Below are 26,669 nucleotides of genomic sequence, written 5' to 3'. Positions count from 1 at the left end.
AAGTCAAAATTGTCAAGGGATTATGGTCCCCTCAAATCCAAGTGCCTATATCCCAACACACCCACCAAGAAAATAAAGTCATGCTTTCCAAAGTATTTATCCATTTAATGTATTCCTCTAAATACTGCAAGGTAGGATGGGAATTTTAAAGATGGGTACGGGGACTTAGGCACAGATGACACTTATACACTGAGTCACATTCCACTGTCGTATCGCTAGGACACTGTAAGGGGACGGGTCTGAAATCACAGCCCCACCGCCATGAATTACAGTTTATAAAACAGGGTGTGTCAGGATGAGAACACCCACTGTGACCAAGGAAAAGCCTTTGCGAGAAGATTACTTGAGGTGTTCCCCATCAGAAGAGCACACCCCTGATCCTGTACTCTTCGTTGACCCAGAGTTGACGGGAAATAGTCAGGTGGGGATTTTTCTCTTCCACAGCCGTCAGCAGCATCTGAGTCTCCTCATCAAATACAGATTTGTCCAGCCTAGGAAAGTGGAGACCACAGTTTCTTGACTTCATTCATCATTGTTTGCCTCTCCACATCCTAATGCCTCCTCCCAATCCATTCTTCCCTAGAAGCGACTGGGAAAATCATTTCGAACATGTGGAGAGAGGATAGGAATGTGGAGAACAAGGGTGTAAATCATTCTGTTCCTCCTCAGCATGTCATCCAGGGGCCTGGCATACGGAGGGCACCCAAATATTCATTCTACAGATGTCAAATACATATACTTTACATGCAAATATGATGTTCAGAACAACACTGACTGCTACCCTTCTAGGAAAGTGCTCTGGGTCAAAATTCTCAGCCCTTTATAGACCCATCCACCACATCCAAGCTGAGGTTACATCTTTATGGGCAATATAAGCAGGAGATGGTGTTTACAGTGAGGCGGTGGTTCTCACCTGGGACAATTTTGTCTCTCAGAGGACAGGACCGGGAGACATTTGTGTTTTATTTCACGGAATAGATGCCATAGCTATTCTTTTTTAACTAATTATCTTAAAATTAATTTATTATTATTTTATTGAGATACCATTGATACATAACACTGGATAAGTTTAAAATATACAACTTTGGTTTGTAACATCTATATATTGCCAACTTAGCATTAGCTAACAACATTTATGTCACATTATTATAATTTCTTTTTTTGTGGTGAGAACAATTAAAATCTTGTTTCTTAGCAACTTTGACATTTCCATTTTCTATCACCATGACCAGAGCAAGGTATGATGGGCATGTAATGTGCAGGGGGAGGCCAGACATGCTGCTCAATGTCCTGCAATGCGCAGGGCACCACCATAGCAAAGAACCCTCCAACCCAAATGTCAGCCATGCCAAGATTAGTGAAAACCTACCTCCCTCACGGACCTCCCTCACTCTGAGGTCACTCTCCGGCAAGGGAAATGGCGTCCACTCACCCAAGCCGCTGCAGAGTGCAGTCCAGATGGCACATAGCTTCACACAGCACCACTGCCCCGTCATGGTCCAAGCTAATCCAGTCCAGGTTCAGGTTCCTCAGTGATCTGCAGCCAGTGAGAGCCGAGGCCAGGGCCTCACAACAGGCAGTGGTGAGGTGACATATTTCCAGCCTGCAACAGGGAAACACCAGCTTTGGCAGGCCAGAAGGCATACCACTGTGAGATGCCAATTCCATGCCTGTGAGCAGGAGACTTGACAGTCTAGACCATTGGTTCTCAACCAGGACCACTGTGTCCCCTGGGGGACATGTGGCAACATCTGAAGACATTTGACACACTTGGAGAGTACTACTGGCATCTCACAGATAGAGAGAAGCCAGGGATACAGCTGAACGTCATACAATGAACAGGACACTCCCCTTCCCCCCACAGCAAAGAACTATTCAGTCCCAAATGTCAATAGAGTCAAAGCTGAGTAACCCCTGGCTTCACGGTGTGGCATTTTACTAATCAGATCATTCCAGACACACATGTTTTTAAACTTGCTTCTCCTAAGTACCACTAGTCCTCTAGCCTTTCTTATTCCTGAAATGGGTAAGCCTTCTCATAAAGGTAATCAGTGAACACTCACCCGAGAGTCTCTACTTTACAGTTCGGATGCTTCAGGGCTTTACATAACTCCTTGACACCAGCATCTTGTAGATCATTGCTTCCTAGTTTCAGAGTCTTTAGTTTTTCATTGCAAACAAGAACAGCAGAGAGGTCCTTGGAACAAAGGGAAGTAAGGTAACAATCCGACAGCCTGGGGAGAAAATACACAATCATGAGGTCCCATCTTGGATGGCTTAGCTTATTTTCATTTATGCATACAGAGGAAGAAGTGCCCAGGTATTTCTGAGATGATGATGGTGCTGCTTCCTCCACCTTCCTGCCCAACATCCTGGGCTGCAATTCTGCTGCCCGTATCTGCTCCCCCAAGGCCTCTGCTCCTGTTCTTGCTGGTTGGAATGCTCCTGCCCAAGTATCACTGGGGTTACTCCCTCACTACCTTCAAATCTCTGCACTATTATCACCTTTGGTGAGGACCTTTCTCAATATTTTATATAGTATCATATCCCCAGTCTCTGTTGCGTCCCCAACTCCCCACAGTACTTATCACCCACTAACATATGTCTACATATATTCATGAGTCTGATATGCACACATGTGTGTATATGGACACATACACATGTGTAGACATTGGGGGGACATTGGGCAATGCCCGCAGACAATTTTGGTCTACCATACTGGGAGAGAAGGTATAACAGCATCTAGTGGGTAGGAGCCAGAGATGGTGTTAAACATCCTACAAAGCACAGCCACTCTCCCACAACAAAGAATGACTCAGGCCAAATGTCAATAGTGCTAAGATTGAGAAACCATGATATATACACACATACCTGCAGCACACCCTCGTGTGTGTGTGTGTGTGTGAGAGAGAGAGAGAGAGACACCATAAAATTGACTTCCATGGAAACAGAGACATTAGTGTTTCATTTACTAATCCATCATCTTGTCTACCCAGAAGAGTTTCCAGTGCCCAGTAGAAGCAACAATCCCTATGCTATGCCTCCTGCCACTATTTATGCAGTGCTTATTTTGGGTAAGTCATTGGCAATAATTCTTTATGTGCACTACTCCCACTAGTCACCTCAATTCTTCAACATGGGAAACATAATTATCCTCACGTCACACTGGAGGAGAGGAGAGGCGCCCCCACATGTTCATCGGCTAGCCCAAGGCACTCGGGATTCCATTTCTCATCTTCCTGAGGCCAGAGACCCAATTCCAGAACAGCACATCCTACCCAAGACCTGTCAGACTCTCTGGTCAAGACTCACACACGTCAGCACCCCTGGACGCGCCTGCAAGTGTTGGGCAGGGTCACCATTCAGCCTTGCTTTTTTTCAACAGACCCCTTGATGTTCCCCCTTCCTGTTTCCTTTCCAGGGTGCTGATATCCAATAAGCAAACTCTGACATTCATGCAAATCAGAGCCAGACCTACCACAGCTGCTCGATGCTGCAATTTGGGTGCTTCAGTGCCTCACAAAGAGATGCCACTCCATTATCTTCCAGGAGATTTGACTCCAGATCAAGAATGGACAGGGATTTGTTGCACAAAAGGGCTTGGGAGATGTAGTCACAGGCCACAGAGGTGAGGCCACAGCACATCAGCCTGCAAAGACACACACACACACACACACACACACACACACACACACACACACACACAAACTTGTTAACCCGCTCAGGCTCCATCTGGTAATCTTTGCATGAAGCCACATGCAAGTCATTCCTCATACTCCATGGTCACTTGAGGAAAATGAGAGGATTAGAACACACAAGCAGCTGCACAAACACAGAAGCAGGAATGTGGAATATGGAACACGGCGTCCCAAACCGGGAACAGAGTCTCAGATTCCAGTTTCAAGTCGGGTCACCACCGGCTAGGTGACCTTAGCCCAAGTCATCCCTTCTAGTGACATGTTGTGCTGATCATTTGGTGAGATGTGCTGCATGATGTCGTATTTAATGTGATTTTTCTGGTATGCCCGCTGTTGGAAATTTGGAAAGTAGCAGGAAGCATAAGATACCAGCAGCTCACAACTGAATGTGACCCCTGGATGCAGTGCATTTAGTTGATACTACGTTTAACATGTTTGGTTTTTTTTTTTTAAATTACTGGTCAACATGTGAGAACCAAGAGATTTCACATGAAATCCCATACTTCTACCTCCCACAGACAAGCCAGCTACCTGGAATTGCATGGCAGATGGTCATGTGGCAAAAGACACATGGCAGGAAACAAACTCCCATGTGGGAGGGGCAGGCACTGTCCAGGTCACCAGCACCTCCACGCAGCCCCTCACTCACTCTGGCTGTTTGCCTGGGCTTCAGGGGACCCCTGAGCTTGAACTCTGGCAGGAAGCAAGCACGAGTCCCTGATACACAAACACTGCTCATCTATGATGGGGTTTCCTTGCCATCTTCTCACTTTTGAGATCAGACAATGGGCACGTACTTCATACTTTTTTCAATAAAACAAGCATTTTATTGTATTTTGAAAATTCATTAGGGGCGTCTGCGTGGCTCAGTCAGTTGAGCGTCCGACTTTGGCTCAGGTCATGATCTCACGCTTTGTGGGTTTGAGCCCCGTGTCGGGCTCTGTGCAGACTGCCAGCTCAGAGCCTGGAGCCTGTTTCAGATTTTGTGTCTCCCACTCTCTCTGACCCTCCCCTGCTTACACTGTCTCTCTCTCTCAGAAATCAATAAAACATTTAAAAAAATTCATTAATACATTAGTGGTTGCATAATATAATCTCCAGTGGTTTCACTACCCTATATATTCCCTAAATATCTCCACTTGTATTCTTTATACTTTCTGCCATTTCCAGTTATGTTGACTTTACTACCTTGCCTCAAAAAAATGTTTTTTTGAAATGCTGAGGCTTACTATTAAGACTTTTCATTTCACTTTCTTATTTGCTAACATATTAACATAAAAAACTCAACAAATTAATGCTTCCAATCATAGTATAAATTTGTTTGGCAGAATCCTGGCCACATGGAATATATTTTAAAATTTTGCACATTTGTTATAAAGGGGATTATTTTGTTGAACATTTTTGCTTTTAAAATTACTAGTGATATTCCTGAATCTTTAGTAGTCTTTCATTTAAAATTTTTTTATTGAAGTATAGTTAACAAACAGGGTTATAATAGCTTCAGATGTACAATAAAATGATTCAACAATTCTGTAAATTACACAGTGCACATCATGGTAAATGTGCTCTTAATCCCTGTCACATATTTCATTATTTCATCCATCTGGCCACCTACCTCCCTTCTTGCAACCACCAGTTTGTTCTCAGTAAGAGTCTGAGGGCACTTGGGTGGCTCAGTCAGTTAAGCATCCAACTTTGGCTCAGGTCATGATCTCACAGTTCATGAGTTCGAGCCCTGCACTGGCCTCTCTGCTGTCAGTGCAGAGCCTGCTTTGGATCTTCTGTCTCTGTCTGTCTGTCTCTGTCTGTCTGTCTCTCTCTCTCTCTCTCTCTCTCTGCCCCTTCCCTGCTCATTTGTGTTCATGCTTTCTCTCTCAAAAATAAACTTTTTTTACTAAAGAGTGTGATGTTTGTCTCTTTTTTTCCTTCATTTCATTGTTTGCTTTGTTTCTTAACCTCCACTTTTTCTTTTTTAAATAGGCTTCGCGCTCAGCACGGTGCCCAGCACAAGGCTTGAACTCACAAACCTGAGATCAAGACCATAGGTGAGATCAAGAGTGAGATGCTCAATCAAATAAGCCTCCCAGGTGCCCCAAATTCTATGTACTTTTAAGGAATAAAAAAACAAACCAAAAGCCCTGTTGAGTGATGGATCTTGAAGAATCCTTTAGAAAAATACGGCCCATTTTAATTACCGATTGTTAAGTACACGCTAATTCTATTCATTGTATAACATCAGCCAGTTATTTCATAGCGAAATCTTTCCACCTTCCAATAGGTCATTTCTTTTCTACCCCTGATGATTTTCATTCTAATCTTTATAGATCAAAGTGGGGGTGAGGGGGTTCTTTATTTCATAGTTTGGTTTCAGTGTTTAATGTTCCTGGAATATATTTTTTACTGTTGATTTTCTAGATACAGTCTAGAATGTCATCTCAGTGGTAGTATCCCTTCCCTCTCCTGTTTCAAAGGTCACCGTGTGTGTGTGTGTGTGTGTGTGTGTGTGTGTGTGTGTGTGATGCCCAGGTCTACATGCACACATACATGCATGTGCATCCACACACACACACACAGCTGTGTCTGGGCTGCTCATGCACGCCCACGGATGTGGCGACCTGCCCCACGTGGAAACACCACAACAGTCTGCCTGGTTTTACACGAAGTTTTCCATGTGGCCTCACTGGGCAAACAGGGGCCCTGCCCTCCTGCTGCTCTGACCAACCACCCACTGCAGAGGAAGCACTTCACTGTACGTATTTGCAGCAGGAGAGAAATGGCAGCTCTGGAGGATCCCGGTAATAACCTAGGACATGCGGACCTTATTCCTAAATGGACCAAATGAATGCCTTGTCCCTCTCCCCAGCACCCAGTGTATCTAAGGCATGGTCCTTGTTCATGATAACCAGGATTTATTGGGCTCTCAAGGAGACATGAAGCATCTAAGGGTGGGTCTCCAACTCTTGAATTCAACCCCATGGTGCCACTATGGAGGAGGTGCTGTATTGGCTCCATTTTACTGATGGGGCAACTGAGGCATGGGGAAGCAGGTCCTACTATAGACTGTGTTCTGCAGCCTACCTCAGTGAGCATTTGATTGCCTTGACTATTGATGGGTCCATGTGCACATGTCCACAGTCTCCCCAGAGCCCACTTTCCCCAGATGGACTCACAGCAGTGTCTCCAGGGCACAGTCTGGGTGCTTCAGGCCGTCACACAGCATCAGCATGCCTTCGTTCCTCAGAGGGTTTTCCACTAGCGAGAGAAGCTTCAGCTTCTTGTTGCAGACCAGGACCGAGGCAATATCTTCGCAAGCTTTTGCTGTGATGTCACACCTTCCCAACCTGCGTGTGAGACACGTGCTGCAGGATGTGACCACGGGCTTTGAGCAGCCATAGACCATATTCCAGCTTCCAGCCTCACACCAGCAAATCTGCCATATGCATTCCAGACTTTAAAAGCACCAATGTGGTGGGGCGCCTGGTGTCTCAGTCGGTTGAGAATATGACTCCAGCTCAGGTCATGATCTCACTGTTCATGAGTTCAAGACCCATGTCAGGCTCTGTGCTGACAGCTCAGAACCCAGAGCCTGTTTTGGATTCTGTGTCTCCCTCTCTCTCTGTCCCTCCCCCACTCATGCTCTGTCCCTCAAAACTGAATAAATGTTAAAAAAATGTTTTTAATATTTTTTAAAAATAGTGCATATCATAGGCTAGAACAGGTTTCTCAGTCTCAGCACTATTGACATTTTGAACTGGAAAATTCTTTGTTGTGGGCGCTGTCCCGTGTGTTGTTGGATGCTGAGATCGGCATCCCTGACCTCCACCTGCTATGTGCCTATAGCATCCTCCCAAGGCAATGATGACCATCAAAAATGCCCAGATGCTGACATTTCCTAAGAGAGAGAAGCGCCCTCTGTTGAGAACTACTGGTCTGTGGAGAATCTGACTTGGGGGGCCTCCCACCCCCAATACCAAACTGAAGTCAAGAGTACAATCAGTCTGCCCCTGAGAGGCAAAGCTTCTAGCAGTAAAGGTCTACACCTGACCCATGGTTTCCTAGATCTGTTCCCCAAGTCTTATGCTAATGTGAAATATTAAAACCCAATACAAATGGCCTAACATGAAATGGAGCAAAGTACTAAGGAATTTTCTAAGTTCCCCATCACTAGAGAGAACCAGAGTTGGGGGGAAAAATGTCATGATATGGAAAGAGTTCAAATGAGGAAGAGGATCTACAGAAAGCCTGTCTGTTCAAATATCTCATGCATGGAATGTGCCTCTCTCTCGATGAACCTTGACCAAGTTACAGTTAACCTGGGTATTTGAATCTGTCAATTATAACTGTTCCAGCAAAGAAGAGGCACTGAACCAGGGGAGAGAAGACAATATTCTCCAGGTGGTTTAATGATTTGGTTCTCAATTACATCCCCCTTTTGCTTTCTGCTAAAAAAAAAAAAAAAAAAAAAAAAAAAAAAAAAAAAAGGATTGATCATGTCTAGAAACCACCCAACTACGGTAGGTAGGGACAGCCCAGATAATTTTCAAGAGGAAGAAATGATCTGGGGCAAATCACTTTCCCTCTGGCTTCAATGTTGTCACCTACCAGATTCACGTAAGTACATTTGTGATCATTAATATAATTTCTCATTTTAAGTGTCTACGAAGATCTTCAGGAGGGAAAATGGAGTTCTGGTTTGGGCACGGGTGGTTGAGGGCAGAACCAAGAGGAAGGTAAGCCGTCCACGAGAAGTAATCCAAGTGACTACCAAAGAAGGGAAAGCAGGGACAAACCTCCTGAGAGGTATGGAGATCGCTCCTCTGAGATCTGGAGACGCCGAGACGGAAACTTTTCAGAGTAAGGGAGGGACAAAGGCTGAAGCAGGAAGGAAACGGGCACATTCCGCTACCAATTCCATGCTGGACAAGAAACCCCACTGAGCGCGGACAAGCCGAGACTTACATCAGCTCTTCCACGCTGCACGCTGGGTGCTTCAGCGTCTCACACAACTGCCTGACGTTCACGAGGGAGAGTCGCGTGCCGTGCAGGTTCAGGCATTTCAGATCAGGGTTGTGAAGAATGGCCTCAAAGAAGTCCGGGCTATTTCCAAGATAAGAAGCAAAATTATACCTAGAATAGATGTGGAAACTCATGCAACTGAGTCCAAACACAAAGGAAGGTACCTCTTACACAGTCCCCCACCCGCCTGCCACGCTTAGGCTCACAGCACTGTAGATTTCCTGGTACTCCCACGGCAAACTCTCTACCTGGGATTTTCAGATCGCAGACAAACACAGAGGCTCGGCTGCCGGGCTCTCTCCTGTTTCCTCCCAGTCCCTGCGTGCCTGCATACCACCACCCATACTGGAAGGGAGGTGAACCAAAGTCATCCCATATTAAATTCTAACCATTGTCAGGACAGGGACACCATGCTTATGCATCTTTGCACCCATGGGTCCAGCCTTGAGGCTGACATACAACAGGGATGCACGTATTTGAATTAATGCTCCAAGAAGAATCACACTCCCCCAAGGAAAGGAGCCATTTGTTTAAAGACTAAGGTTTTGAGGCTCCTGGGTGGCTCAGTTGGCTAACTGTCCAACTTCAGCTCAGGTCATGATCTCATGGTTCATGAGTTCAACCCCCGGGTCAGGCTCTGTGCTGACAGCTCAGAGCCTGGAGCCTGCTTCCGATTCTGTGTCTCCCTCTCTCTCTGCCCCTCCCCCACTCACCCTCTGTCTCTCTCAAAAATGAAAAAACATTTTTAAAAAATTTTAAACTTTGTTCTTTAAGGAGAAAATAAGAAAAAAAGAAGACCACATCTGGAATTGTTGAAAACTCAGTTTCCAGGGTTAGAGAAAACTGGATTTGAATCTTTGCTTTTCTCCTGGATTCTTTTGCAAGGTTGGGCAAATGCAAATTCACTTCTTTGGGGTCTGGTTTCTTCATGAAACAAAGAGTACCATGATGGTTACAAAATGAAAACATATTGTGGTGCCTGGAACATGACCAGTACACGTTGGCTTTGATTTTTAATTTTTTGTAATGTTTTATTTTATATTTTAGAGAGAGAGCACAAGCAGGGGATGGCCAGAGAGACAGAGACAGAATCTGAAGCAGGCTCCAGGCTCTGAGCTGTCAGCACAGAGACTGACGCGTGGGGCTCGAACTCATGAACCTTGAGATTATGACCTGAGCCTAAGTTGGATGCTTCACTGACAAGCCACCCAAGCGCCCCCTGGCTCTGATTTTTAAAAACCATATACATATTATGCTTATACAGAATCTGCAGTTTTATATTTTTATTTGTGTTTTTATATTTTATGTTTATTTATCTGTGCTCATAAATATAGGCCACATAACATGTCATGGGGTCATGACTTGAACACACCCTGGCTTCTCCCCTCCTGATCAACTTTGAGAAATGAAAAGGACTAAAACACGTAAGTATTGTGCCACAGGCATGGGAATTATGAAAAGGAAAACACAGAGGAGAACAGACAGAAGAGGGAAATCACAACTTCTGCGATTTTGGGCAGAGTGATTTCCTAATGGAGTGAACAACACCCACGGCACCTCCTTTCCAGAGATGGAGGGAGAGGAGGGCAGTGGGGGGCCCATCGGGGAGGATCCGCACAGTCAGGGTGAGATCGGCTGACCAGCCATCAAGGAGTAGACAGGGGTGCCCGTAGTATCGGGAGATACCTCTGAGACACGGACACTCACTGAAGGAAAGCACGTCTTCAGCATAAACCACAATGTTTACACCGTGAGGGAAGAGTGAGCTCCTCGTAACAGGGTGTGGAAATTCCCCCCAGATTCTAGGTTCAAACAGGTCAGCCAACAACCAACCCAGTGAACCGGGCTTTCTAGGGACAACAGCCTCAGACCTGTTACAATAACTCTTTTGCACAAAGGCATTTGTCAATAATTAGACGGTGGTAACTTTGACCAATAAGATGTATATAAAGTGCTTTGGGAGCTCAGGAAGTTTTCTCTGAGGAAGCGAGCTTTGAGCTGAAGGAAGAGTTACATTTCAGCTGAAAGAGATCAGCTTCTGGGAGTGAAGAGGAGAGCATGGCCCAGGCAAACCTGAAGCTTCAGGGAGTGGACGTGTGCTCCTCTGTGCTTTTGTGCATGATCTGCTTCGAGGTGACAGTGAGACCGTTGGAGGATCAAAAGGAAACAACACAGATAATATGCCTAAAGCAGCCAGCTCTATACTATAAATGCTGCCTAGTCTCTATGCTTATTCTTTTTTTTTTTGTCATGATTTTTTCCTTTTTTAAAATTTAAATTCTAGTTAGTTAACATACAGTGCAATATTGGCTTCAGGAGCAGAATTCAGTGATTCATCACCTACATACAATACCCAGCACTCATCCCAAGTGCCCTCCTTAATACCCATCACCCATCTAACCCATCCCTCACCCACCTCCCTCCCTCAACCTTCAGATTGTTCTTTACAGTTAAGAGTCTCTTGTGATTTGCTTCCCTCTCTTCCTAATTCCCCTCCTTCCCACATGTTCATCTGTTTTGTTTCTTAAATTCATGAGTGAAATCTTAGGATATTTGTCTTTCTCTGACTGACTTATTTCACTTAGCGTAATATATTCTAGCTCCATCCACATCATTGCAAATGGCAAGATTTCATTCTTATATTTAATTTTTTTTTGGTTTTTATTTAATTTTGAGACAGAAAGAGACAGAACATGAGTGGGGGAGGGGCAGAGAGAGAGAGGGAGACACAGCATCTGAAACAGGCTCCAGGTTCTGAGCTGTTCTCGGAGCACAGAACCCGATGCAGGGCTCGAACCCACGAACCAGGAGATCATGACCTGAGCCAAAGTTGGATGCTTAACCGACTGAGCCACCCAGTCACCCCATATTTTTTTAATGTTTTCATCTATTTTTGAGAGATAGAAAGGCAGAGTATGAGTGGGGGAGGGGCATAGAGAGAGGGAGACACCTGAAGCAGCCTCCAGGCTCTGAGCTGTCAGCAGAGAACATGAGCCAGGGCTCAAACTCACGAATCACAAGCTCATGACCTGACCCAAAGTTGGAGCTTAACTGACTGAGTCACCCAGGCACCCACTATTTTGTTCTCCTTGATGGCTGAGTAATACTCCATTGTATGTATATATATATATATACCCACACACATATATAGATCTCATATCTTCTTTATCCATCAGTCGATGGACATTTGGGCTTTTTCTATAGTTTGGCTATTTTAGGTTTATTTTTTACTACATTTCTCCAATAACTGGCAAACATCTATTCTCCATCCATCATCATCCCAGCAAATGTTACCCACTTCCCTCTACAGCTCTCCAACCACTACATTTAAGACATCTGTTGAAGAGAAACCAAAACGGATGCCTCAGTTTTACATACCCCCAAACCAAAACACACATGGTCATGTAACCCAAACATAAGACTGATGTCCCCAAGATGTGGAATCTGCTCTAAAAACTTAGGCTTTCTTCATGCCAGTGTGAACTTGAAGCTTCCTACTAACAGGCTACACAAGGCAAGAAGGAACCAATGGTGAGGGGCGCCTGGGTGGCTCAGTCAATTAAGCAGCCAACTTTGGCTCAGATCATGATCCCACAGTCCATGGGTTCGAGCCCCAGGTTAGGCTCTGTGCTGACAGCTTAGAGCCTAGGGCCTGCTAAGGATTCTGTGTCTCCCTCTCTCTCTTCCCCTCCCCTGCTCTCTCTCTCATGCATGCACTCTCTCTCAAAAATAAATAAACTTTAAAAAAAAGAAGAAGAAGAAAGAACCAATGGTGGTCACCCACCCCAGAAAATAAAGCATTTCCTGTGTGGAAACTGACCTATAATGGCTAAACCAAGCTTGTTGACCGTATTCAGTCCTAAAGTCCCCTGTTTGCCAACAGTTTGCTTCTTGCTCAATAAAACATTGGTATCAAGGAACATGCTCCCAAAATATGTCTTGAGCCATTGGATTGCAGCTTTGTGCTTTTGCATTGGTGTTTCGCAAACAGCCAGAGTAGAAAGAATGAAACTCCACTGCTTACAGAACAGGTTAACATCCAACTTACCCGAATTTTTGGAGTTTACAAACGGGATGAGCCAGAGCTTTACAGAGAGTTGCCAGGGAGGGCTCGTCGAACATGCAGTTGTCCAAATCCAACATCTGGAAGTTCTTGTTGGTAGTGAACACAGAGCAAAGGTCTTGCCAAAAGGAGAGCTTCTCCTTGTCACTGAGGGAGACAGAGACCATGACCCTCCAGTGGCTCAGTGCAATTCAACAGTCTCCAAACAAGCAGACACCATCCCCAGAGCCCCTCAAAGCTCCCCAACGGACACTGGGCCTCAACAAGGACAGGGAAGGCCAAGCTGGCTGAATTAACATGGCCTAGTGGCTAAGAAAGTGGACACTGAGGCCAGAGCAATTGGGCTCAAACCCCATTTGAACCACTTACTAGCTATATGACCCTAGACAAGCTACTCAGTCTTATTCAGCTTCCATTTCTTCATGTTTTAGGCAATAATATTTGACTGTTGTGTGAATGGAGGTTGCTATTTGGTTATCCATCTGTAAAATGGGAAACTGCATCCAAAAATATGAACATATGGATACAAAACAAAGTCATGGGGATGTAATGTACAGCATGGTCGTGACTATGGTTAATAATACTATATTATATTTTTGGAAGTTGCTAAGAGAGGAGATCTTAAAAGTTCTCATCATGGGTGCCTGCTGGCTTAGTCCATAGAGTGTGCAACGCTTGACCTTGGGGTCACGAGTTCAAGCCCCATGTGGGGTGTAGAGTTTACTTTTAGTTTTGTTTTTTTATGTTTTTATTTTTTTCTGAGAGAGAGACAGCGTGAACAGGGGAGGGTCAGAGAGAGGGGGAGACACAGAAGCTGAAGCAGACTCCAAGCTCTGAGCTGTCAGCACAGAGCCTGACGCGGGGTTTGAACCCACAAACCGTGAGATCATGACCTGAGCCAAAGTCAGACGCTTAACCAATGGAGCCACCCAGGCGCCCCTAGAGTTTACTTTTAAAAAGTAGTTCTCGGGGCCTCTGGGTGGCTCAGTCAGTTAAGCGTCTGACTTCGGCTCAGGTCATGATCTCACGGTTTGTGGGTTCAAGCCCCGTGTCGGGCTCTGTGCTGACAGCTAGGTCTGAGCTGGAGCCTGTCTTCGGATTCTGTATCTCCCTCTCTCTCTGACCCTCCCCTGCTCACGCTGTCTCTATCTCTCTCTCAAAAATAAACAAACATTTAAAAAAAAAAAAAAAGTAGTTCTCAGAGCACCTGGGTGGTGCAGTCAGTTAAGTGTCTCTTAGTTTCAGCTCAGGTAATGATCTTGAGGCTGGGGAGTTAGAGCCCTACATCAGGCTTCGTGCTGACAGTGCAGAGATTGCTTAGGATTCTCTCTCTTTCTCTCTCTGCCCCTACTCATACTCTCTCTCTCTCAAAAATAAACAAACTTAAAAAAATAAAAATAAGGTGTCCCTGGGTGCATCTGACTTTGGCTCAGGTCATGATCTCATGGTTCATGGGTTCAAGTCTCTCTCTCTCTCAAGAATAAATAAGTGTTAAAATCTTTTTTTAAATACTGAATTATAGGGTGCCTGTGGGGCTCAGTTGGTTAAGCCTTCAACTCTTGATTTTGGCTCTGGTCATGATTATGCAGTTCATGAGCTTGAGTCCCAGATTGGGCTCTGTGCTGACAGTGTGGGGTTTGCTTGGGATTCTCTCTCTCCCTCTCCTTCTCTCTCTCTCTCTCTCTCTCTCTCTCTCTCTCTCTCCTCCCTCCCTCTACACCCTTCCCCCCCTCAGTAAATAAACTTTAAAATTTTTTAAATAAAAATTTAAAAATACTGAATCATGATGTTGTTCACCTGAAACTAGTATAATGTTATACATCAACTACACCTCAATTTAAAAACTAAAAACCAAAAATGTGACCACGAAAGCTGATATGTATTTGAGAGCTGGTGTGAGCTGGTAACCTGAACCAGCTGCTGAAAAGATACAGGTCAGACCAGTAAAGAGGAAAAGCCCACAGGTGAAATCCAGAGGAAACCACGTGCAAGATTCCAAGAGTCCCTTCCCAGGGGAAAAACCAGGCTATGCTTAAAAGCTATCAGGAGAAAAGCATGGTCATGGCAACAATAAAAGGTGCTTACTTTCAACCACATACTGGCCCCATGAAGTAGGTAAAGTGTTACCCTTCTTTATACAGGTGGAAAAACTTGGTAAGTCACCACTCATGGTGACACAGCTAGAAAATGGCAGTGCCAGAACTCAAAGCAAAGTCTCTGATCACAAAAGCCCTGTTTTTTAAGTGTAAGGATCCATGGAGCACCCATTGGGAACTAAAACAAGACACAAGTATGGTGTGTGTAGGGTAGGGATAGAGGTGATTAATAGGGAGACTCACTTTGTGATGGATCCAGAGTCATCCGAAAAGACATTTTCTACACACAGGTGAAGTTTCTGCAAATTTTGGCAATGCTTCAGACAGAATGCAGATATCACCAATTCTTCAATGTTACCAATATAAATATTAACTTCCTCGAAGAAATCCATCACTTGTCTTACAAATTCTTTCTCATGGGTCTCAAACAACCCGCTGAACAGTTCCTGGAAATTCACCACCACCTCATTGGTGTCACACGGACTCAAACTTTTAAGGCACTGGGTTATTTCCTGTCTTATCTCTTTGGACAGGAGAAAACCAAAGGATGTCTCCAGCATGTTGGTTATTTTTTCAGTAGAAACTCCAAACAAGAATGTGATCGTCTGGGACAAGTGGCTCTGGTCTTGACTTACACCTGCTGTTACAAGCTGGGTCACACTTCCAATGGCCGGGTCAGGATCGTCCTCGGGTTGTTTGAGCAGATAGAACATGGCGGCACAAAACTCTTGGATGCACAAGTGCATGAAGGTAAAAGAGTCACCGCTCCTTAGAAGGAGTCTCATGCCCACCCACATCGAGGTATCGGACTCAGATACGCCGTTCCTCCTGAGGTCCCCATGGCAAAACACAAACGTGCGAGTCCATATTCCCTCTGCAGCCAGGGTGCACAGGCCTTTCAGTCGGGCTCTGCTCTGCTTCGGGGGACAGTTCTCATTTCTTGACTTGAATACATTAGTTAAAAAGGACGCATACAAAGACGTTGTGCTTTCGGACGCAATCTCAAGGTCTTCTCCTTTCTCCAGCTGCCATTTCACACAAGTACAGACCAGCCAGCATACAAGAGGATTATGGCAGAAAACACAGAGCGGGACATTGCTCCTCACAAAACTGAAGGCTTTCATGGCTTTGCTTCTCTCACGGAAGAAATGGTAGAAATACAGCTTCCTTTCACTCTCAGTGAGTCCTGAGAGGACTATGTATTTTGGATGCTGCAACAGGAAATAATATCTTCTCATGCCCATGGTTCCCAATGCGACAAGGAGAGAAGACTCTGGAAGCATTTTCCTCTGCAGCAAACTCCTCATGATAATCTGCATTGGCTTCCGCTGCTTCTGGTCATCGCACAACTGAGTCTTAAGCTCCAAATCAAACTTGAGCTCCTCGAAGCCATCCATGATGAATAGGATTCTCTCTGGCTGGGAAAAAATGTCCTCCATCAGTTCTGAAGACTGAGGCCAGTCCCTGGAGATGAGTTCCACTAAACTCGTCTCTGTGATGGTGTTCATTTCACAGCCATTGAGGAAGAATATAAATGCAAACCTGTCCTTCCATAGGCTCCCCTCTGCCCAGTCCAGTATGACTTTCCTCAGAAGGGTGGTTTTCCCAATCCCTTCTGGACCTTGCAAGACGACCGTGGGTGTGGGCTCTCCAGCCTGGCTGGCGGGATATGCGGCCTTCAGGTTTTCATATTCATTCTTTGTGGTTTCTTTGTAGAAATCATTGGGAACTGGAAGGCAGGTTTCCTTTTCCCAAATGAGACGGAATTTTTCTTTCATGTGATTTCTGTATGGGTTTGGTTTATCTGAGTTGACAGGGGTAGAATATCAGATAATTTAAAAAAAGGAGCACACTCATTCTTTGACACTCAGAATGACCCTAGAGATTTACTTGATCACCTGCGTGAAGACTATGGCATGTCCACGGATGGCCAGGCTAATTAGCTTCGTTTTTGTTAGGACCATAGTCTATGTTAAATCATCATGTCCGTGGAAGCACCTGACCAAAACCAGAAGCCTATCTCACAGCTACAAGGCCATTTACAGTGTAAATGCTTCAGAGTTACATTTAAAACCAGAAGTGGGGGTGGGGGTGTTCCCCAGTAAAGTATCCTATAACCACTATCATTTACTGAGAGTCAGGAACCAAGACTGAGAATGTTACTGTGGATACCATGTCTTCCATGTCAACAACCCATTAAGATTTGTTCTACTCCGACTTTACAAAAAAAAAAAAAAAAAAAAAAAAAAAAAAAAAAAAAAAAAAAAAAAAAAAAAAAAAAAAAAAAAAAAAAAAAAAACAGAGAGGGAAAATGTGTCAGTTGATTAATTTGCACTAGTGAATAAATACTAGGGTCAGGTGCCTGTCCTACATCTATCTGATTTGAAACCGTAAGGTCTAAGCTATTTTTTTTTTCCACCATGCTGACTGCAGGTTCATTTCAGAAACACACCCCTGAACCATCATTCTTTCAACCCACTCTTACAATGTACCTTCCATGTTCAAGGCAACAAATTACGGGAGGTTAAATAAAATGACAAATGTGGTCAAGGACCATAGTCTGTGTTGGAGAAATCTATGCCACAGTAGGTTAGGTATTTCTGCATGTCCTCCAAGCAAAGGGCACTGATGGTTTTATTCAAGGATGTAGGACTAGAAAACATTCTTGGAATGTAGTGATGGTCCTCCTCTCTGGAGGAAAGAAGAGTTGTTTCTAAAATCAGGTGTTCAGTGCACCTGGGTGGCTCAATTTGTTAAGCATTTGACTCTTTCTACACCCTACTCAGCAGGAAAAAGCTACAGAAGATGAGACCTTCCACCTTCAACAACCCTAAAGATTTAAAGGTCAAAATTGTTCAGCAGGGATATGATGAGGGAGCGTGAGGAAGGCTGAGGGCAAAACATGAACTAGCACTGCCCCTCTCCCAGGTGGGACCTGTGTGATATTCCTTGAACACTCCCAGCTACCTGAAAATGAGAAAAAAAAGAAAAGAAAGAAAAGAAAGAAAACAAATGGTTAAACTGATAAGAGTCTCCACCAGTTTACCAGAAAAAGACAATCCCATCAAAGCCCAAAGTCCAGTAACTCCCTACTGTCTCAAAGTTAATGCTTTGCTGGAGGGAAAAACAACCTGAGCCTGACAACAGCTAGGACTCCAGTGAGTCTGTAGCACGTGAAAGCCTCTTTGGAAAGTCCCTCTTGGCTTCATCTCCCGGACTCCATACAACAGTCACCCCCCACACTTAGAGCGCAGCTCTTCCTGCCCATGGTCTTGTTCCCATGCTTTAATAAGATCACCTTTTTGCACACACACAGAAAAAAAAAAAAAGGGGGGGATCTGACTCTTGATTTCAACTCAGGTCATGATCTCCTAGTTAGTGAGGTCAAGCCCTGTATCTGTCAGTGCAGACGGGGATGTCTGGCTCTCCAGGGTCCTCAGCTATGACACGGGCCCACCTGACCACCTCCAGACCCACCCTCCGCCCCTCCACCCCCTGAGAAACTCAAAGGACAAGAGGAACTGATGTAAACATAAATCTCACGTTCCTGTTGTGTGGTGAATAATAAACTTTCTAAATCCATCGGGGCTCATTCTGTCCTTACAGACCACATTTACGGACGTGTGGCAAGCCGACCGCCTGGGAACTGCCTCAGCAGCTGACAGTCCAGCCACTGTGTGATGTGTCTGCAAACCAGGAGACATGCCTTGGTTCAACTACTTTGCACTGTGAGACTTTAGGACCGTTATAATCCATCCGAATCTTGGCTTATTTACCAAAACGGAACATCTACTCCACAAGTAGATAAAAATCCATGAGAGAATAATGTGCAAAATTGGGCAAAGCATCCGGCAACTTTCAGTTACTGTATCAAAGGTCAATTTTTAGGGGCGCCTGGGTGGCTTAGTCGGTTAAGCGTCCGACTTTCGCTCGGGTCATGATCTCGCGGTTCGTGGGTTCGGGCCCCGCGTCGGGCTCTGTGCTGACTGCCAGCTCAGAGCCTGGAGCCTGTTTCAGTCTGTGACTTCCTCTCTCTCTGACCCTCCCCTGCTCACGCTGTCTCTCTCTCACCCCCTCCTAGAAATAAAAATAAAACATTAAAAAAAAAATTTAAAAAAAAAAAAAAACAAAGGTCAATTTTTAAAAATGACTTGTCTGGCAATAGCCAAAGTATGGAAAGAGCCCAAATGTCCATCAACTTATGAAAGGATAAAAAAGATGTGGTATATACATACAGTGGAATACTACTCAGTGATCAAAAAGAATGAAGTCTTGGGGCGCCTGGGTGGCTCAGTCGGCTAAGTGTCCGACTTCGGCTCAGTTCAGATCTCACAGTTTGTGGGTTCAAGCCCCACTTGGGGGCTGCATTGACAGCTAGCTGACAGCCAGCTCAGAGCCTGGATCCTGTTTCAGATTCTGTGTCTCCCTCTCTCTCTGCCCCTCCCCCGTCATGCTCTGTTCTCTCTCTCAAAAGTAAAATAAACTATATAAAAAAAAAGAGAGAATGAAAACTTGCCGTTTACAATAATGTGGATGGAACTAGAGTGGATTATGCTAAGTGAAGTCAGTCAGTCAGAGAAAGACAAATATGTATGATTTCACCCACATGTGGAATTTAAGAAACACAACACATGAACATAGGGGAAGGAAGGCAAAAATATAAAAACATGGAGGAGGACAAACTGTAAGAGACTCTTAAATATAAAGAACAAATGAGGGTTGCTGGAGGGGACGTGGGTGTGGGGATGAGCTTAATTGGGTGATGGGCATTAAAGAGGGCATTTGTTGGGATGAGCACTAGGTGTTATATGCAGGTGATGAATCATTTGATTCTATTCCTGAAGTCATTATCACACTATATATTAACTTGGACGTAAATTTTAAAATATTAATAAAATTTTTTGATAAAAAAGAATTGTCTGGAGGCACCTGGGTGGCTCAATTGGTTAGGCGACTGATTCTTGGTTTCAGTTCAGGTCATGATCTCGTGGTTTGTGAGTTTGAGCCCCATGATGGGCTCTGCACTGACCGTGTGGAACCTGCTTGGGATTCTCTCTTCCCTGCTCTCTCTGTGCCCCTTCCCGGCTTGGGCTGTCTGTGTCTCTGAATGAATGAATGAATGAATGAGAAATACTTTTTTAAAAAAATGTCTGACATTTTGTCTCCTTGTTTGCGAGGACTTAAAACTCAACCGATCTTTTTTTTTTTTTTTTTTTCTTAAAGGAGTACCTTCCAGAAGAGGGTGTAAATACCATCCATGAGTCAAAAAATAACTGATTTGGGGGCACCTGGCTCAGTCGGTTAAGCATCTGACTTCAGATCATGATCTGACAGCTCGTGAGTTCGAGCCCCACGTTCGGCTCTGTGCTGACAGCTGAGCCTGGAGCCTGCTTCGGATTCTGTGTCTCTCTGTCTACGCCCCTCCCTCCCTCATGCTCTGTCTCTCAAGTTACTCTCTGTCTCTCAAAAATGAGTGTTAAAAAATAAAGAATAAAAAAATAAGGGACTTGGAGTCAGACCTGTCCCTGCTGGAAAAGTCGCCTAACGTGAGGGAATGCTGTTGGGACCATGGTTTTGCCGTGTGTAAGCCTCAGGCTAGTGGCAGGAATAACACGGTACCAGGCAGCAGCAGCGCTTACTCTAGTGCTGGGGACATACACTCTCCATGATTAGTCTCTAATGCCAGGATTCTGCCTCGTCCTGGAGCAGGTCTACTCAAAAGTACAGTCAGCTACCATAATGGAACTCCACCTCAGCACACCTGGTAATGAAGATTCAGGCCATCCCTCGTAGTAGCACGGGCTCAGCTCCCGACAGGAAAATGGGGAGAAAACCCTTCGACGAACAAGACACCACGCACCCACAGGCCTTCACTGGCCCACGCATGACCAGCGGTGCCTTACAATTCCATGACCTCCAGGGCTCCCTTGACCCACAACACGGTCTCACCTGATGGAGGTGGCCACTGATTTAATAGTGCCACCTTCATTTTCATGAGGTCCCCGTGAGCCAACCTTCCTCCACAGGCCCCCACCCCGTCTTCCTCCTGCACTTACTTCCAATCTCTTCCTGAGCCTTTGTCCAGAGGTCACGCCGGCCAATCCGCAGAAATAGGTTCAGTGTCAGCTCCCAGGCCTGCTTTCCCGGGTAATGTTGGCCCAACAGCTTTGCTAGATCTCCTCTTGAAGCCTTCTTTAACTCGGTCCATGGGATCGGCTTGAGCTCCAGTTGCAGAGGCTCTTGCTTGAGGAGCTCCTTAAATTTCCAGAACTCTTCCTTTCTGAGCTCCTCCAGGTACCACAACAAGCCAAAGTCCGAAAAAAAAGATTCAGCCATTTTGCCCTGGGATTGTGAACTTGGAAATCGCCAGAGGGGGGAAAAAAAAATTCTTCAAAAACAAGGATTTAGTAGCACCTAAGGGAGAATGATATGATTACAGAGATAAATCTTCAGTTGAGAGTGGCTTAAAATTATTGATAATCCTGCTGGGGCACCTGGGTGGCTCAGTAGATTAAGCTTTAGACTCTTGATTTCAGCTCAGGTCATGATCTCACAGTTTCTGAGATCAAGCCCTGCATTGGACTCTGCCCTGACAGTGTGGAATCTGCTTGTGATTCTCTCTCCCTCTCTCTGCCCCTCCCCTGCTCGCTCACTCTCTCTCAAATTAAAAAATAAAATAAAATAACCTCTGGGACACCTGGGTGGCTCAGTTGGGTAAGTGCCAACTTCAACTCAGGTCATGATCTCACAGTTTGTGGGTTCGAGCCCCGCGTTGGGTCTGGGCTGACAGCTCAGAGCCTGGAGCTGCTTCAGATTCTGTGTCTCCCTCTGTCTCTGCCCCTCCCTTGCTCATGCTCGGCCTCTCTCCTCTCAAAAATAAACATTAAGTAATAAACATTAATAAAATTAAATAAACACTTAAAAATAAAACAAAATAAAATAAACTTTAAAAAAATTATTGATATCTTGCATTTTTTGCTTTAAACACATCTGGCCAGCTTCATTTGGGATGGGCACTTCCTTCATCCTGCCCCTTCATTCCACAGCCATGCATACGAATTCAGTGCTAGCACCTAAAAATGTAGTTTCTGCTAAGCCAGTTGGCAGGCAGAAGTGGAATTACCTAAAACCGCGATGAAGCACTGCGGCTGGCTGTCAGGCCACGGAAGCAGGAGTTAGGATAGAGCTATCCCCACGTCCACCACTGTGTCTCTCTGGGGACACTTCTGAGAAAAGCTGACTTACTGACTTGGTGTCCTTGTGGGAACTTCTAACTCAAGTTCAAAAGACTGTGTTGACTGAACATTCCTTAAAGGAGAACAGCTTCTGGCCTGGCTTGACTAAGTTATGAAAACTTCTAAGTACCAAAAACCTAAAGATAGGTCTTTGGTGCATGGAGATTTTGCTGAATCTCTGTGAGATAGATAACAGGGAGCTGGGACTGAGGAAGGCAGGAAGAACTCCAAATTTCAAAACAAGGGCAGGAGAAGGTCAATTCCAGGGCATGCCAGCTTATATACGGTGCTCCTGGACAGAACAAAGGACCTGTGGACAGTCATCTCAACGATGGCCTGAGGAAGTACATGTCAAACAGTACTCAGCACAAAGAGAAAGGATAAAACGTTTAGATGGTTTAGATAGTGTTAATAGTCCTAGAAATTCCAACATCCATCTTACTGAAGTGAGGAGGAGGAGGAGGAGGAGGAGAAGGGACAGCAGGAAAGAATTTGTGGAAGAAATCTTTCCAGATTTGAAAAACAGACTTGCATCTTCAGGATAAAAGTTTGTGCCAAGCTATTAAGGGAAAAATACAGTATCATATCATATGGCTTTAATTTCAAGGATAAAAAAGAAAAATCCAGAGTCTAGATGAGTGAGTACTGCCCAACTGCAATGTAATAAGAGGCATGCTTGGGGTTTTAAACTTTTGAGTAGCCACATTAAAGAATTTAAACAAACGGGGAATATTAGTTTTAAGGTTATTTAACTTAGTCTATCTAAATATCAGTTTAGGGGCACCTGAGTGGCTCAGTCAGCTAAGTGTCCCACCCACATCAGCTCAGGGCATGATCTCACAGTTAGTGAGTTCGAGCCCGTGTTGCCCTCGATGCTGACAGCTCAGGGCCTGGAGTCTGCTTCAGGTTCTCTGTCTGTCTGTCTGTCTCTCTCTCTCTGCCCCTCCCCTGCTCATGCTCTTTCTCTGTCTCTCAAAAATGAATAAACGTTTTTAAAAAATTTTTTTAAATCACAGGTGATCTTTTTCTAGAAGATGAAAATAAAGAGTGGGGAGGGAACATTAAAGCATCTTTGGGTTTTCCTCTTATTTGGAGTGGCATGCCTTCTTGCTGTGGTATGTAGGGTAAGTTAGATGCTTTATTTATGTATTAAAATTTTTTAATGTTCAGCTGTACGCCAAATAGCAGTATTATTCCCAATAGTCAAGAGGTGGAGACAACCCAAATGTTCATCAGCAAAAAAACCCAAACGTTCCCAACAAATAAATGGATAGATAAAATGTGGCTATACACATGCTGTGGCATATTATGCAGCTATATAAAAGGAGTTTTGCCACACGCTAGAGCACGGATCGGCTTTGGAAACATCGTGCTAAGTGAAAGGAGACAGACCCAGAAGGACGAATATCATGTGGCTCCACTTAGGTCACAAACGTGCACCCTCCCGCTCATAGAGACAGCAGGTGGAACAGAGGAGGGGGCACAGCGACTTGGGTGGGAGTGGTCTCAGCCGCAGGGATGAAAGCTCCTGGAGGGTGGGGATGTGGACACGGCAATGTGAATGAGCTCGATACGGAAAACTGGGCTCTTGAACATCGTTAAAATAGTCTGTTTTCTTTTATGGATATTTTACCACAGTTTTGTTTTTTTGTTTTTGTTTTTTTTTTTACATTTGTTTAATTTTGAGAGACAGAGACAGAGCGTGAGCAGGGGAGGGGCAGAAAGAGAGAGAGACACAGAATCCGAAGCAGCTCCAGGCTCCGAGCTGTCAGCACAGAGCCGGATGCGGGGCTCAAACCCACGAACCGTGAGATCATGACCTGAGCCCCCCAGGCGTCCCTTTACCATCGTTTTAAAAAGACCTACAGGTGTCCTACACCTTTTCTCTAAACATTCCTTTCTCCGTCCTTTTCCAGCTGAAACTTCCCCCTGAAAATTCAGTTTTCCCTGAAGCCCCTGCAAATACGGGCCGTGAAGTCACTCCCTAACCCTCTCAGACTAACCAAGCTGGCTTTCGCCTCCCCCACCCATTATCTTTGTGTGTTGTGACCCCCACGGTGCCTGCCTCGTTCCTCACAGATTACAGCACCTCGCTCCCTCCCATCCCGACACGACGTCCATGGTCATACAAGGCAAGCGTTACCAATGAAGTTCGTCACCCATCATTTAGCCTACGACTGGGGCCTCCTGGGACTTCGGGAGAGCCAAAGGTTAGTTCAAAGTCAGTCAACCCACGTACCATGGCAACAGGTGTCAGACTTCACGCTCCAGCTTGCCTGCTGTGTGCCCTCCTCTCTCACCTATTCCCCTTGCTAAAACCCTGGTTTTCATGTCTCTCCCCAGATCACGTGCCTCTCACAACCGATAGACCCGCTGAGACGGAGAAACAGCTCCTGGGCTTCTGGTGTTTTCACCCTTTCTCCTCAGTTCTCTGGTACATGAGGTCCTCCGATTCTCCACGGACCAGATTACATTTTAGAAATACAGCGCACACACACACCCCCCCCCAACCCCGGGTCAGCCTGGGAGACTCCCATTCTACCACCTAGGTTAGGGTTGGAACACACAGAGGATAGACAATCTGTCCATGACCTAAAGTGATTTTCACGTTAGTACATCCTTGCCGAAACACGGTGGTGGGACTTGATCATTTCTGGTAACCCCTCTACCTGGTTCTTTATGCACACCAGACCTACACTAAGTGTGGAGAGGGGGAAAGAAAGAAAATAAGAAATATCAAGGAGAAGACTTCCTCACCCAATCTGGCCCCTGGTCCTCCTGGCTGGTCTCCATCAAAGAACCGCTGTGTAAGCCACACTAAAAATCTGTGCCTGACCTTTGATTGGCCATAAAATCCCTCCCTCCCCATTGGCTGGCCTGACTTGATTGCCTACTCTCTGGAGGTGACGGAGGCGTGCTCTCTTCGCCTCAGGTGTGAGCAATCCTCCTTCAGGCATTGCTGACAGCTGCTGACCGGGGGGGGGGGGGGTATTCCGAGGACCCTCCTAACTGCATCCCCCTGAACGATGTAACCACTGGGCTTCTGTGGGCGAACACTGCTCCTGATCTGAATATCTGACTTCTGCTATACCACAAACTTTCCAAAGGAAGCTGTCTTGTGCAGTTTATCCAACTTCCATAACAGCACCGAGAATAAGGAGCATCTATAGATGAGGAAATTGATGAATATTTTCGAATCACTGACCAGGGACGGAAAAACCAGAAGTTAGGTCTTACAAATGTCTTTCTTTTTATTACTGTGATGAGAACACTTAGGATGACGCCTGTACCCTTAACAAAGCATTCAGTGTACAGCACAGTGCTGTTAACTGCAGACACAGCTTTGCACAGCCCATCTCTAGGACTCACTCATCTTGCATAACCAAAAGTTTATACCTGGAGAACAGTAGCGCCATACTTGCCCTTCCCCCAACCATCAGAAACCACCAATCTACTCTGCTGCCATGGGTCTGACTATTTTGGATACCCCCATTCAAGTGGAATCGTGCAGTATTTGTCCAGCTCAGTCAGTTATGACTGAGCCAACCAGGCACCCCAAAGACATCTTCTCCCTGGACCTTCCAGGAGAGTGCTGGCTAACCGTGCCATCGAGTATCCCAGACTATGCTTTATTTTATGTAAATAATGAAGTAACACATGACTCCAGTCTGGATACGGAAAGTGAAATCTACCAGCCCTCACACACAGGAGAGTTGACTTATAACAAAAGTGTGTCGCGGGCGTCTGGGTGGCTCAGTCAGTTAAGCATCTGACGCTTGATTTCAGCTCAGGTCGTGATCTCGGGGTTCATGGGATTGAGCCCCATGTCAGGCTCTGTGCTCACAGCTTGAAGTCTGCTTGGGATTCTCTCTCTCCTTCTCTCACTTCCTCTCTCTCAAGATAAATAACTACACTTTAAAAAAAAAAACCACATATATAAGAGGCACCTGGGTGGCTCAGTTGGTTAATCATCCGACTTCGACTCAGGCCATGATCTTGCAGTTTAGTGAGCTCGAGCCCCGCCTCGGGCTCTGTGCTGACAACTTGGAGCCTGAAGCCTCCTTTGGATTCTGTCTGTCTGTCTGTCTGTCTGTCTCTCTCTCTCTCTGTCCCTCCCCCACTAGCGCTCTTTGTCTCTCAAAAATAAACATTTCTTGGGGCGCCTGGGTGGCTTAGTCGGTTAAGCGTCCGACTTTTGCTTAGGTCATGATCTCGCGGTTCGTGGGTTCGAGCCCCGCGTCGGGCTCTGTGCTGACTGCCAGCTCAGAGCCTGGAGCCTGTTTCAGTCTGTGACTCCCTCTCTCTCTGACCCTCCCCTGCTCACGCTGTCTCTCTCTCTCTTAGAAATAAATAAAACATTAAAAAAAATAAAATAAAATAAACATTTCTCAATGAGTGAGCAGTGCATTCTCTCTCTCTAGCTGTCTCAAACCATCTTTTCTAGAACTCTGCAGTTGAAAGCCAAAGCCTTTTGCTCTGGGTGTTATATGGAAACCAACTTGACAATAAACTATTTGTAAAAACAACAACAACAACAAAACAAAAAAAAACAAAACAAAAA

At 45.3% G+C, this 26,669-nt stretch overlaps 1 protein-coding gene across 1 annotated transcript; it reads right to left on the bottom strand.

The window, feature by feature from the left end:
• Positions 1-358: 358 nt before the first annotated feature.
• Positions 359-21,209, bottom strand: NLRP9 (NLR family pyrin domain containing 9). The gene is made up of 9 exons (XM_039244254.1): positions 20,930-21,209; positions 15,117-16,677; positions 12,763-12,924; positions 8,658-8,825; positions 6,869-7,039; positions 3,479-3,649; positions 2,064-2,234; positions 1,433-1,603; positions 359-491 (listed from the first exon to the last, which is right to left on the bottom strand). The coding sequence occupies exons 1-9, from the start codon at positions 21,207-21,209 to the stop codon at positions 359-361; spliced, it is 2,988 nt and encodes a 995-aa protein (XP_039100185.1).
• Between the last annotated feature and the right edge of the window lie 5,460 nt (positions 21,210-26,669).

The sequence above is a fragment of the Hyaena hyaena genome, unplaced genomic scaffold (assembly GCF_003009895.1).
Source record: "Hyaena hyaena isolate Hyena2069 unplaced genomic scaffold, ASM300989v1 scaffold_235, whole genome shotgun sequence".
NCBI classification, from domain to species: domain Eukaryota; kingdom Metazoa; phylum Chordata; class Mammalia; order Carnivora; family Hyaenidae; genus Hyaena; species Hyaena hyaena.
Note: the sequence above shows the minus strand (reverse complement) of the source record. Positions and strands in the feature narration are given on the sequence as shown.